At 23.7% G+C, this 13,009-nt stretch overlaps 1 protein-coding gene across 1 annotated transcript in view; it reads right to left on the reverse strand.

The window, feature by feature from the left end:
* The window catches only part of LOC111624342 (tankyrase-1-like), a 70,761-nt gene that overhangs the window by 43,292 nt on the left and 14,460 nt on the right, over positions 1-13,009 (reverse strand). The window contains exons 3-5 of the mRNA XM_023367164.1: positions 12,090-12,212; positions 8,389-8,454; positions 8,207-8,316 (exon numbers count right to left, since the gene is read on the reverse strand). Coding sequence (XP_023222932.1) covers positions 8,207-8,316; positions 8,389-8,454; positions 12,090-12,212 — 299 coding nt within the window. The remainder of the gene's footprint in view (positions 1-8,206; positions 8,317-8,388; positions 8,455-12,089; positions 12,213-13,009) is intronic.

Raw genomic sequence — 13,009 nt, forward strand, 5'->3', positions numbered from 1 at the left:
AAGTTACTGCTGTACTACAGTAAAGCCAAGAAAAGTGGTAAGCAAATTTTATTACAAAATGACTATTTAATATACCAGAAGAAGAAAATAACTTATAGTTTGGTTAATAATTATTTGATAGATATAGAGATTTTTTAGAATTAAGTCTGAACTGCACATAGACATGAGAATGAGTCAAGTAGTTACTAATTGGAATATCCAAGGAGTAAAGACAAAACTGTTATCTGAAGAGTTTGGTAATAATATTTTAGCAGAAAATAATGTATTACGGTTAACAGAAATATGGATTGTTAAACTAACAAGTAGTGAGTGAAAATTTTTTCAGAAGTTGCACTAAAATGTTGCTGGCAGTTAAAGTAATGACAAAGAACAGACTGAAAAGATGACTAATTTTGCTAACTTAGAAGGCATTTAGATAGACAATATATTCAGAGCAAAATGTAAATCAAATTTTTGTACAAGTTCAGTTTGATAAAGCATTGAACAGTGTACTAGGTTGTAATACTTTGGCTGTGCTATTTTGTTATTTTCCTCCAAATGAAATAATCATGAGTTTACAGAGAATCTGCTAGAATATTTTATAACTGGATGCCCAAATTGGAAATAAAATAGACTCATTATATAAATGTATTAACTACTTAATATACTGTATAATGTTTGATACAGTATCATTATACAATATATATATAGTATATATATTGTATAATGATGTAATAGCAAATATTAGAGAAAGAAATTTAATAAAATTTAAACATATAAATTGTAATTTTGTACTAATCAATCATATTAAAGGTAATTATCCTAGAGAATATACATTTGCTTCTTTTACTGGAAAATCAACAATAAATTATATAATTTGTTCAGAATTTCCTTAGATTTGAGTAATAAATCAATAGTAAAAAATAAAGACCTGTCTGATCATTTTCCCATTTAGTTAAGTTTGTTAGTTAACTTAACAGATGAGAATAGAGAAAAATGACAGTCAAATAGAGTTGTATAAATATAACAACAGAGTTCTTTTGATGAAGAAATTTAAGATAAGGTTAATCAATTTAGAAGTGATGTATGATTCTGTGAATCAATAAATATATTTAACAAAAGATATTTAACATGCTAAACAAATATATTTATCCTATTACTAATTACAATTTAAGACAAAATATGAAAAGGTTTTAAAAAAAAAAATGGTTCAATAATGATTATTTCAGAGGGTTAAGTCCAAAATTGTGAAGTTTAGCTAAATTTCAGAAATGGAAATCTGATAATTAGCTAATAAAGTAGCTTAATAATAAAAATATATATAATAAACTTACACAAACAAAGTAGAAAAATATTTTAACAGAATCAAAAAATTCAGTCCACTTTTGCTTTATAGTAAATAATTATCACTTTAAGTACAGAGAAGAGGCATTTGAATACATTTCCTTTGAAGCAGGGTATCAATTTCTTATTTATCAATTTGAAAAAAAGGGGATGTAAAAATAAATAATGTCAGTTTCTTCCTTTAATGAATGTACAGTACTCATTAAAAGAAGAAACTGATGATCTAGTAGTAGATGAACTAGTTTCTTTAGTAGAATTACAGAGGGAAATTAAAAATATGAAGAATAAAACAGCTCCAGAAATAGATTTAATTCCCACTGAACTTTAAAAAAAATTACCAGAAAATGCAATTGAGTTATTAATAGAATGTTACAATTTAATCTACAAAAAAATGGACATTCCAAAGATGTAGAAATTAGCTATTTTTTTTAATGCTGTATAAAACACGAAAAATCAAATCCAGCTAACTATAGACCCATTGCTATTCTATCTGTTCTAAGAAAATTATTTACGGCAGTATTAGTTAAAATATTTTGTCAATGGATCGAAACAAAAAGTTATTTCACTATAGCAATTTGCATTCATTAAGAATAGCGGAATTAAACTGGATATATTTTTGCATTAATATCTGATTCAGATACAATTGTGGAATCTAACATTTTTTGGTCTACATAGCATTTTTGGATTTACTAAAGGCATTTGATTCAATCTCTATTGAGAAAGTTTGCCTAAAGTTAAAAAATAATAAAGTTGATAAAAGGTTTATAAACATAATTAGCCAATTGTCTGGATTCTATATAATAATAATATGAGAGATTTCAATACAGATGTTTTATTTAACAGAGTCTGCCACAGGAAGATCCTCCATTTCCTTATTTGTTCAACTTTATGACTTTGATTTTGACAAAATATTTGAAAGGATAAAATCCTGGTGGGGATAAAATTGCACATTCAGTGCAATATGCAGATGATGTGATGCTGGATCATCCTCAAAGGTTGGTTTACAGAGAAAATTGACCTTGGTAAACTCATATTTTTGAAAGAAAGTATCTATATTTTTTCATATTCAAAGATTACGATTTTCCTTAATGGTAAAGCTTTGTCTAAAAATGAATCTAATTTCTATTTAAAGAATACGAGATTAACAGTAGTAAATAAATTTTCATATTTAAGTATAACTTCAATTCCAATTCTATCATTTTCAAAACAATTTCAAGGGCAGAGAGTTAAAGCTTTGAAAACTGCAAAAAATCTAATTTTTTTAATGACTAAAACTTAAAAATAAATAAAATTCAGACCCATGTAAATTATTTAATTCTACAGTGATGAATGCTGCCTGCTAGGATCTGTCTATTTGGGGAATAAAATTAATAAGAATGATGATGATTTAAGTTATATTTTTAAAAAAATTGTTTAATTTGGATAAAGCTGTTCTAGATTAAGCAATGAGACATGAGTTAAATAGAACAAAATTAGAATGACATTTAGTTTCTCAAATTGTCAAATTTCACAAATGAATAAAATGGCATAAATTCAGAAATTATTACTTGTATTAGCTAGAAATACTGGGTAAGTAAAAGAATAAGTTTAAAAACAACTAGTATAAAAATTTCTTGGGAGATGTTGGCTACTTACGGTACTTATTATCTATCTACAGTAAAATAAAATTGGTAATAGTAAATAGCTAGATAATATAAATATTATCTAGCTACTTACTATCACCAATTTTATTTTCATTGTCATTTTAAGTTTGGAAATTTAGATATCTAAATCTGATAGACAATGTGGTCAATAATATCATAATATAATACAAGAAAAAAGTCTATTATGTAATGTCTATTAAGTGAAAAAAGTCTATTAAGTGAATGAGTCTATTATGGTATCAAGATATAATTTCTTCCCCTTCATCTATTTATTACCTATATATATATATATATATATATATATAGGTAATAAATAGATGAAGGGGAAGAAATTATATCTTGATACCATAATAGACTCATTCACTTAATAGACTTTTTTCACTTAATAGACATTACATAATAGACTTTTTTCTTGTATTATATTATGATATTATTGACCACATTGTCTATCAGATTTAGATATCTAAATTTCCAAACTTAAAATGACAATGAAAATAAAATTGGTGATAGTAAGTAGCTAGATAATATTTATATTATCTAGCTATTTACTATTACCAATTTTATTTTACTGTAGATAGATAATAAGTACCGTAAGTAGCCAACATCTCCCAAGAAATTTTTATACTAGTTGTTTTTAAACTTATTCTTTTACTTACCCAGTATTTCTAGCTAATACAAGTAATAATTTCTGAATTTATGCCATTTTATTCATTTGTGAAATTTGACAATTTGAGAAACTAANCAAACTGAAATTTTTAATATTTAATTTAAAAAAATAATAATTATTATTATAACTTATTTCTATGCAGTAGCCATTTCTACAATATACATATAATTTGTCCCTGAAAAATTATTCTTAATTAGGTAAAATGTAAATCATTCTAATTTCTTGTAGGATCAATATTATAAATTGAAATTCTATTCTGAAAATGAATTTTGAACTATGAACAGTTAACAGGAAAAAAATATGATAAATATGGTATTTCATATAATCATAACAGAAAATTTATACCAGTCATAAAAACAGGAGGTTGTAAAACAAGTGACCATAAAATAGGTTTCTACTATATTGCATCAAATTTTTATTACTAGCTAGTGTAAGCATGACTTACTATAAATTTAGCAATAAAGCATTAATGCATTAATGTAACCATTAATAAATTACATTAACTAAACTACAAAATCATTTCATCCTTTTAACATATGATGAAATAAATTGAATCGATAAATTAATCTGTTCAATTTAAACATAATTATATTTTGACGATTGTTATTATACAAATGATACAGACAGTTTAAATTTAATTAACAACATATTATTATATAAAGTTAACAATAAAACAATTTTAAAATTCTCTATTAAAATGGCTCTTTTCCAATAGAAAGTATTTTCAATATTTTATGAAACACAACATATAAAACTGCCTAGCTGTCAAAATTACAATTAACTTTGTGATTCTGTTATAATATTTATCAAAAGTATTATACTTTTAATAAATAATAAGTATAATACTGTAATATTCAGTGTATAAGCTAACCATTAAAATATTAAAATTTATGTGTAAAGTAATAATTTGAAATGTCAAAAATATATTGAATAGAAAATGTCTTCATAAGTCTGTCATTTTGTATCTTCAAGTTTTAATTTTTAATCAGTAATAATTTGATTAAGAAAGTAATTTTACACTTACGTGAAATTTACTAATTAATATTACAACTATAATTTGAATCAAATTATTTTTTCATATAGAATATTTTAGAATCATAATTTCATTTTTATAGCAAACAAACACAAAACTAAGTTATAAAAGAATTTTATAGAATTGAAATAGCATAGTGATTACAATAAGCAGATTCTGTTGTATATATAATACAACAGTATCTGCTTATTGTAATCACTTTGAAACTTGTTTATATGATAACAATATCTAACCAATAGTATTAGGTGAGTAAGTAATTAAAGTTAGAATTAGTAAAAATTCTGGTTTTATTGAGTATAACATTAGAAGGACAAATTAAAACAATTAAGAATTGTATAACAAAAATTTATTCATTTTATTATTATTATTATTATTAATTAATTAATAATAATTCATCTAGCATATAACTGAAGTAAGAAATTTCAGCAATTTAAACTATATGCAAACAACTTAAAATTAAGTAATTAACACATAGCATTAAAAACAATGGTAAAACATCACAACAGCTGATAACAATTGTACATTATCAGCTATATGTTGAGACTGATAGTATAAAAACATTTTAAAAATGCTTATTTATCTGAAGGTGGTGATATAACTAATGCATGCTCGATGAAATACTTCATATATTTTACTAATGTTAAACATTCTATAGACAAGAAAAATAATTTATTCTCTTTTATTTTTCTTGTACAAATACATAAATGTTATGCATTTACTCAAAAATTTTTGAATATACACATAACATAATAATTGTATATTTAACTTTACCAAAATATTAAATAGTGTTTTTATATACCATTTAAATGAAATTAAAAAAAATAGTATAATAGTTTGAAAAAAAATAATATTTAAAATCATACGTGGTGATATAACTGCTTATTGTAGTCAAAGTTTAGTGAATGTATTTTTACTTTTAAGTTTTGGGACTTTCTAATTCTGATAATATGAAATTACTGGTAATATTTGTGATTACAATAAGCAGAGTTTACTGTATTTTAATTAATTCACCATTCAATTGTTTAATACACATTAGGTTATTACAGCTATATTTGACATTATAATTTTTAATAAAATCCTACTTTATTTAGATAAATGTTCAACACCAAATTAAATTTTTTTATGGCATTCACAGCTATGAGATTATTTATTACTACTTTTTTAAATTTAAAAAAACTACTTAATTAGTTGTTCTCTTTTCAATAAGAATATTGTTTATTATTATCTGCTTCATTGTCTAAAAACAAAACAAAATATTCAAAAATAACTACTTAAATTGTTTTAATAAGTTTTTTAGAAATTATATTACTATTTTCATTTACACAAAAGTATCTTCAATAATTAAATGCTTCATATATGAAGCTAAAATTTAATGCATGACAATGATAAAAATATAGAGAAATTCAACATCAATTTAATGATGTCAAAACAGATATTAAAAAAATGATGATAAAATTAGCAAACATTTATTTTTGACTATTTCATTATTTAAAATTAAACATATGAATTTCACATTAAAAAATCAATTACCATATTTTCATGTGTATAACATTTTCAATTGTGCACATATCATCTGTATTTAAAAGGTAGCGCAGATTATGTAATAGTTTGAGTTATATGCCAATTTTAAATTTTGATTATGAATGTGCACCTATGAAGCAATCACTGCTTTAGAGGCACAGGATTTATGGTAAGGCAAGTTAAGCAAAGTTTTTATTTTATTCTAGCAATTTTCTGCAGGTTAGACACCATTGCAAGTTTAATGAGGCCAAAAATATTTGTCAGTTTCATTAAATATTTATGTTGGAATTTATTATGGTTGTCTTCTTGTCACATAACCTAAGAAATTGCTTTGGAATGTTTACTTACAAATATATGTTCGTGTGCCTACATCTTATTTATGTTCAAATTGGAATGTTTAAATGTAAATTTTCATATTGTACGTGTTCAATTTTAAGCATTTTGACTTATTCTCCTGAAAAGTTTACCCAAAAATATAAGGATGTCAGTTAAAAAGTTAAGATACAACAATAAAAAAAATTTAATTTATAAATAAAAAAAGGAATTAAAATAAAATTATTATGTTTATAGCTTATATTTAGCATATATTTCAGAACTTGGTTAACTTAGTTTTTTTTAAGATAAATTTAAATTAAGGATATAAAAAACTGTCCAATATATATCCTGTAAATTTTCAATTGCAAATTATATACTTATTTAGGTCATGGACATTTGCATGACTCACACGATCATTCCAGCCATTCACATTCGCATTTTAATGGGCAGTCACATAATTATAGTAAGTTTATTATTTTTTTTAATTTAAAAAAATGCAATGATTTTAATGTTAATGTTTCATAAGTTTGTAATACAAGAAATCCTTGTTAATTCAAACTCATATAGTTTGAAATCCCATTAGTTTGTACTTTTGTCCTGACTGGTGATATACAGATTTACATGTTACAGAATTCAGTTAGTTTGAAATATGGCTACTTTGAAATTCAAAGTCAAAATTCTCTCCAAACTGTGATATGCATATGTTCCATGCTATATGGGAACAATATACCAAGAACAACTTTAATCTGGTAAATATGGCTTTGCTTTTACAGTAACACATTTTCAGGTATCAATTTACCCATGGAGTACCCTTTTTTTTCTCTTATCTCATAAAGAAAAATATGGCTGGTTAATAAAATATGTCTGGATTTCAGGAATGCAAAATTGGGCTAGCAGATTAAGATATTTGTACTACATTTGGGTAACTTATTACTTTTTGGGCCACTTAATGCTGCTACAAGATATTTTCACAAAAATGCATCAACTCAGCAGATTTTAAAATAAAAAAAAATTTTAATAACTATAAACACTAACCCGACCAGTGGTCTTTCCGAAATATCTTGAGTCGAAACATAATGACCTTGACTGATGAACCCAACTTATCTTGTTTCTGCATTGGAACGTTTTTGACACTAAATGCTACTAGTTGTTATAATTTTTATATTAAAACTAACTTCCAAAATATAATTATTTTTGTTCTTACATTTTTAAATATGTCTATCTTGTTTGTGTGAAATAAAAATATAATTTTGGACAATACAATAGCCACAATTATTTTTTTCTAAAACATGTAATTTTTGTTGGCTTAACATTAACAAAAATTCAACGTGAAGTGACATGCACCAGAGAAAAATTTCAACATATAATAGGTTAATATTTAATTCTCTGATTTAAAAGTTTTTATTCAAAACAAACAAGTTTTGTTTAAAAATTTTATAATCAAATATAATGCATGCTTGATAAAATACTTCATATATTTTACTAATGTTAAACATTCTATAGACAAGAAAAATAATTTATTCTCTTTTATTTTTCTTGTACAAATACATAAATGTTCATTTACTCAAAAATTTTTAAATATAAACATAACATAATAATTGTATATTTAACTTTACCAAAATATTAAATAGTGTTTTATATACCATTTAAATGAAATTAAAAAAATAGTATAATAGTTTGAAAAAAAAATATTTAAAATCATACTTTGTGGGTGGAATAGGCGAAATATTTCCGGACAAAGAATTACTTTTGGCTGTAGGCGGAAATGTTTGTGGTGGCATTGCATCTGATAATAAACATCTAACATCTTCTGCCTATTTAAAGAAATTAGTTAACTTAGAATATATATAATTTAAATATAATAATAATAGTTGAAAACAACATACAGATGCTAAATCCAAAGGTGTTTGTCCTTCGTGATTTTTCATTGTAGGATCTGCACCATGAGCAAGCTAATAAAAATTATAAAGTTATAAATAACAATTCAAAAAATATTGTAATTTATTTTTAAAAAATATATACTAAGCAATAATTATTATAGATTTCTAAAAATAATTAAATTATTAACTTTATACAATTACATAATTGAAAATTAATTTTTAACTTTATTTACTAAATATTTATCATTACAAACACAAACTTAACCATATTTATTTACAAATTATTTATTTAAAATTAAATATAAAAATCAATTATTATTCAGATATACCTAATACTAACCAATATATCTTTTAGTTTTATGGCTTTATAATATTTTGCAATATAATCATTTATTTATTTATAAATACAATGTCTTTATTTATGAAATTAGAAACATCAATATGGTCATTATTCATTTCAAAAATTAAATTTCTAAGTTCAGACACTAATATAAAATTATTATTCTATGAATTTAATAATAATCAATTATTTTGGAGGTGAAGGAAACAGATAAAATTCACAAAATTTTGATCTGCTTATCTTCATTTTAATGCTGATGCTAAATGTTTACAATGAAGGTATAAATTATCTGACTTCTTTCCTTGCCATTTATATTAATACAATACAGTTTACAATTCTACACAGTAAGAATAAAAACATAAAACTGAATTTTGATAACTGGAAAATATTTGTCAATAATACAGAAAAAAAAAAGACTGATATGTATATGTCAAATGAATATTAACCATATATATATATATATCTGGTATTATAACAATAAATGTTGACCAGATATATATATATATATATATATCTAGTCAACATTTATTGTTATATTATTGCAAGAAACACTTTATTTTGTAAATTTAATTGACTGCCTAAATATTAGACACACAAATATTAAAAAGGTCCTGTGATCATCTGCAAGCTTTTCATTTATATATGCATTTTAATAATTTTCTGAAGGTTTGTTATAATGACTTAACAGACTTCATTAAATGTATTATCATAGTAAATGAATCAGTTTTATAAATCAGTTTTCAATTAATCTAAAAGTGAATTATAAGTATGTATACATTAATTTTATTTGAAATTTTACCATAAACTCAAGCATTTATGGAGTGTAATTTTAAAAAATAAATTTATCTTTCTCTTACTTCATTAAATATTTAAAAATTTAACATTAAACATGACTGTTATGTAAAGTTATTAAGAAAATAATCTTATAATAACTATATATTTTTCCTTCAAAATGAAGTACAGATATATTTTTATGACTTCATTGATTTGTTATCATAATTGATATTAATAGTTAAATTATGAGGAAAATTTATAAATTTTTGATTGTAGAACATAACTTCAAAATTACATATAATACAATTAAACTTCAAATCAACAAACCTAAAACTGTCAGATTATTTTTGGATGCATTAAATACATTCTTCAATTAATTAGCATAATTTGATCTAAAGATAGGCTGTTATATCACTATCTTGAATAAAAATTAATTAATAAGAATTTATTTTAAAAATTATTTAATTAATTTCTTATTTCAATAGTTAAGAACCATTATAGGCTTGTAAACATTGAATATCCACAGGTGGCACAATAGAAATACATGTTTGATCTAAAGTGTAATATAGGTCTAGAAGCAAAGAGAAGATAAAGATCTTAGTTGTGTTAACCTGATTAACATGTCTGCCCAGTATATAGGAACTGCAGGTTCAAGAATTACTCCGGACTAATCTTTTCTCTCAAAATTTTCTAAATTGCTTAATTATTTTCTAATTATTAATCTACAAATGACATTATCATAATGCCAAACTGAAATTTTTAATATTTAATTTAAAAAAAATTACATTACTTCTGGTCCAGACTAACAGTTTGAATATAATTAATTGGGGTCTGCAGACCCTAGGCTTTCCATATTTGGTCTTGATTTTCATCCTTCTAACTCCATTCTATAGATAAATGAACACACAGACAGATGAATGACAGTGGAGAATGTATAAGTCTGCAATTTGAAAATTGCAGCCCAACAAGACAGTCACTAAATGTTATTTTTAGGTCAAATTCTGTTAATCAATCAATTAAAAATTAGCCTTACTACAGTCTGAAAAATAATCCAGTAGTTTTAGGATTAAGTTTAGTGACATATTTGTTTTTTAACTTGCAATGATAGATTATTTCCTGCAATCTAAAATTCTTAATATAAAATTTTATTTTATAAGATTTAACTATAGTATTTGAGCAAAATTTCCTGTGATAAAATGTGTTTAGCCAAAAATAATTAAGAACCACAACTATTTTAAGACCCAACAACATTTTACTGAATATTTTTTTTAATACATAACTATTGTCAAAGTAATTGTTTAATCTGTTCAATTATTTAATTTTAAAGCATTCATCATTTTAGACTTTACTTTCATTAATAAAATTCTTATCATATTTTCTTGCCAAGCATGAATATAACTTCATTAATAATGATATCAAAAATTTTTTATACCAAAAGCAGAAGAGGTAAATACAATTTTAAAAATAAAAATGAATCATCAAATTTATAATAACCAAATAATTATGATACTAAATATAATACAGAAACCTAAGTCCTTCCAGTAAAATAACATTTTAACAAAATATGAACATTTTCAACCTCCTCCTGAGGTCTGCTATAGAATACAACTTCTATAACAAAATGTTTCAAGAGGAACACCTGATCTATTCAAATTTATATCAATAAATTTGAATAGATTATAAATGTGAATGAACCTATCAGGAATGCAAAGGTGTGAATGGGTGGGAGTGGGGTGTTAAGGTCAGATCAAAGTTAATAATTATGACAAGAAAAGAAATTAAGAAAAAAACACTATTAAAAAATATACAAAAACATTAAAAAAATATTTAAATCTATGACAGGTTACAACTATACTAGTTATTCTTCTAATTCATAGCTATAATTAAGATATTTTGCTTCTTTTTAACACTAAGAATTTTTAAAATTGCTTATTACTATTTAATTACATAATAGGTAAAATCAAAGTATTGATATTTTAATACTTAGATAAATTATTCAATTGAATAATTTGATATATATATTCATTTTTCACACAAAATTTAAAAATTGTGAATAAAACTGCATATTAATTTATAAATTCTATTGTATAAAAGCATTCATAAGTACTGACAAAAAAATAAAAAAAATATATAAATTAGAATAGGATGAAATACCAACAACATAGTAACATTCAGAAAATTGAAAACCAAAATGCAAGAATAAAAAGACCAAAAGAAAATACATTAGAAAAAATGTAACATTCACATATGAATTCCCTATCAATTTCAGAAAATTCTATATCTGTCAAATACAGACATTCAACATCATATCACAAATGCAAACCATTACATTGACATTAGTAATCACTTCTGCCTGTTATCTGATCAAGCTATTGTACTGAAGTCTAAGAGAACTGGAAAAAAAAATTACATTCTGAAGATATATGCAATGATAAGATGAAAAGCAGAAAGAAACAAATGGATGCATATAAAGAGATTGATTTCTTTACTCAGCAGAAACATTTGTTTGATGATACAGTATTTATGACAAGCGATTGCAAACTTCCCTCATCTCCCAAGGCTATACTCTTTTCTTGTATGACATAATACTCACTAGTAATGCACACAGCTGTGTCCTTCCTTTCTGAGCTGCTTCGTGAAGAGGGGTAAACCCCCAGCGATCGGTGGCATTTACGACCGTATTATATTTAATCAAAAGGGCAGCAATATCCAAATGCTGTAAATAAAATTTAAATTATTATTTGTTAATAAATATTTTGTGTTGAATAGAAATTTAAAATATTTAAAATTTATGAGAGTTATAATATGTATAATATGATATAATAAATTCAAATTTTATTTATTGATACATCATTTCAACATTTTTATAACATGATATTAAAATTAGTTGTATTATCATCTACATAATTTTATCTTAAAAAGACTTTGCAAAGCTTAAATAAATTTGTAGATGTTTTATTTAACATTGTATTTAGTAAAGTAGTTTAATTACATTTTTGAAAATTGTTTCTCTTCCAATTATAAGCTTTCATATTGATCAAAAGAGAAGAGAGAAGAGACAACAATTAATAAATTAATATTCAATGTTAACTATCCTCTTGCTACGACGAAGAAAAAGTTAACTTGCAGTATCGGTGTAGTAATTTCTCTAATGATAAAATGATGTCTAAACTCTTTCCTCCTGGCACTCCATTACACCATCTAAATGAAACTGCCAGTGCTTGATAAATGATTTCCTGAACAACAGTTAAAAACCCCCAAGCTATTTCCTCTAAACTAAAATATTAGGGGAAAAAAAAATATCTCAAGGTTTAGTCAAACTGCAAGATCATAAATTTTTCATGTGGTTACCCATGCATGATTAATTTGCATATTTTCTTATATATATATTAATTTAAATAATGACAATAATTTTTATTATAATTTTAAATCAATTAATAAATATTTTAATCTTCAAATTATATTAATGTAAATCTAATCAATAAATTTAAAATTCTATAATTAAAAATGTAT

This window comes from Centruroides sculpturatus, unplaced genomic scaffold (genome assembly GCF_000671375.1).
Source record: "Centruroides sculpturatus isolate CEXI.00-Female unplaced genomic scaffold, Cexi_2.0 scaffold9, whole genome shotgun sequence".
Taxonomy (NCBI): Eukaryota; Metazoa; Arthropoda; class Arachnida; order Scorpiones; family Buthidae; genus Centruroides; species Centruroides sculpturatus.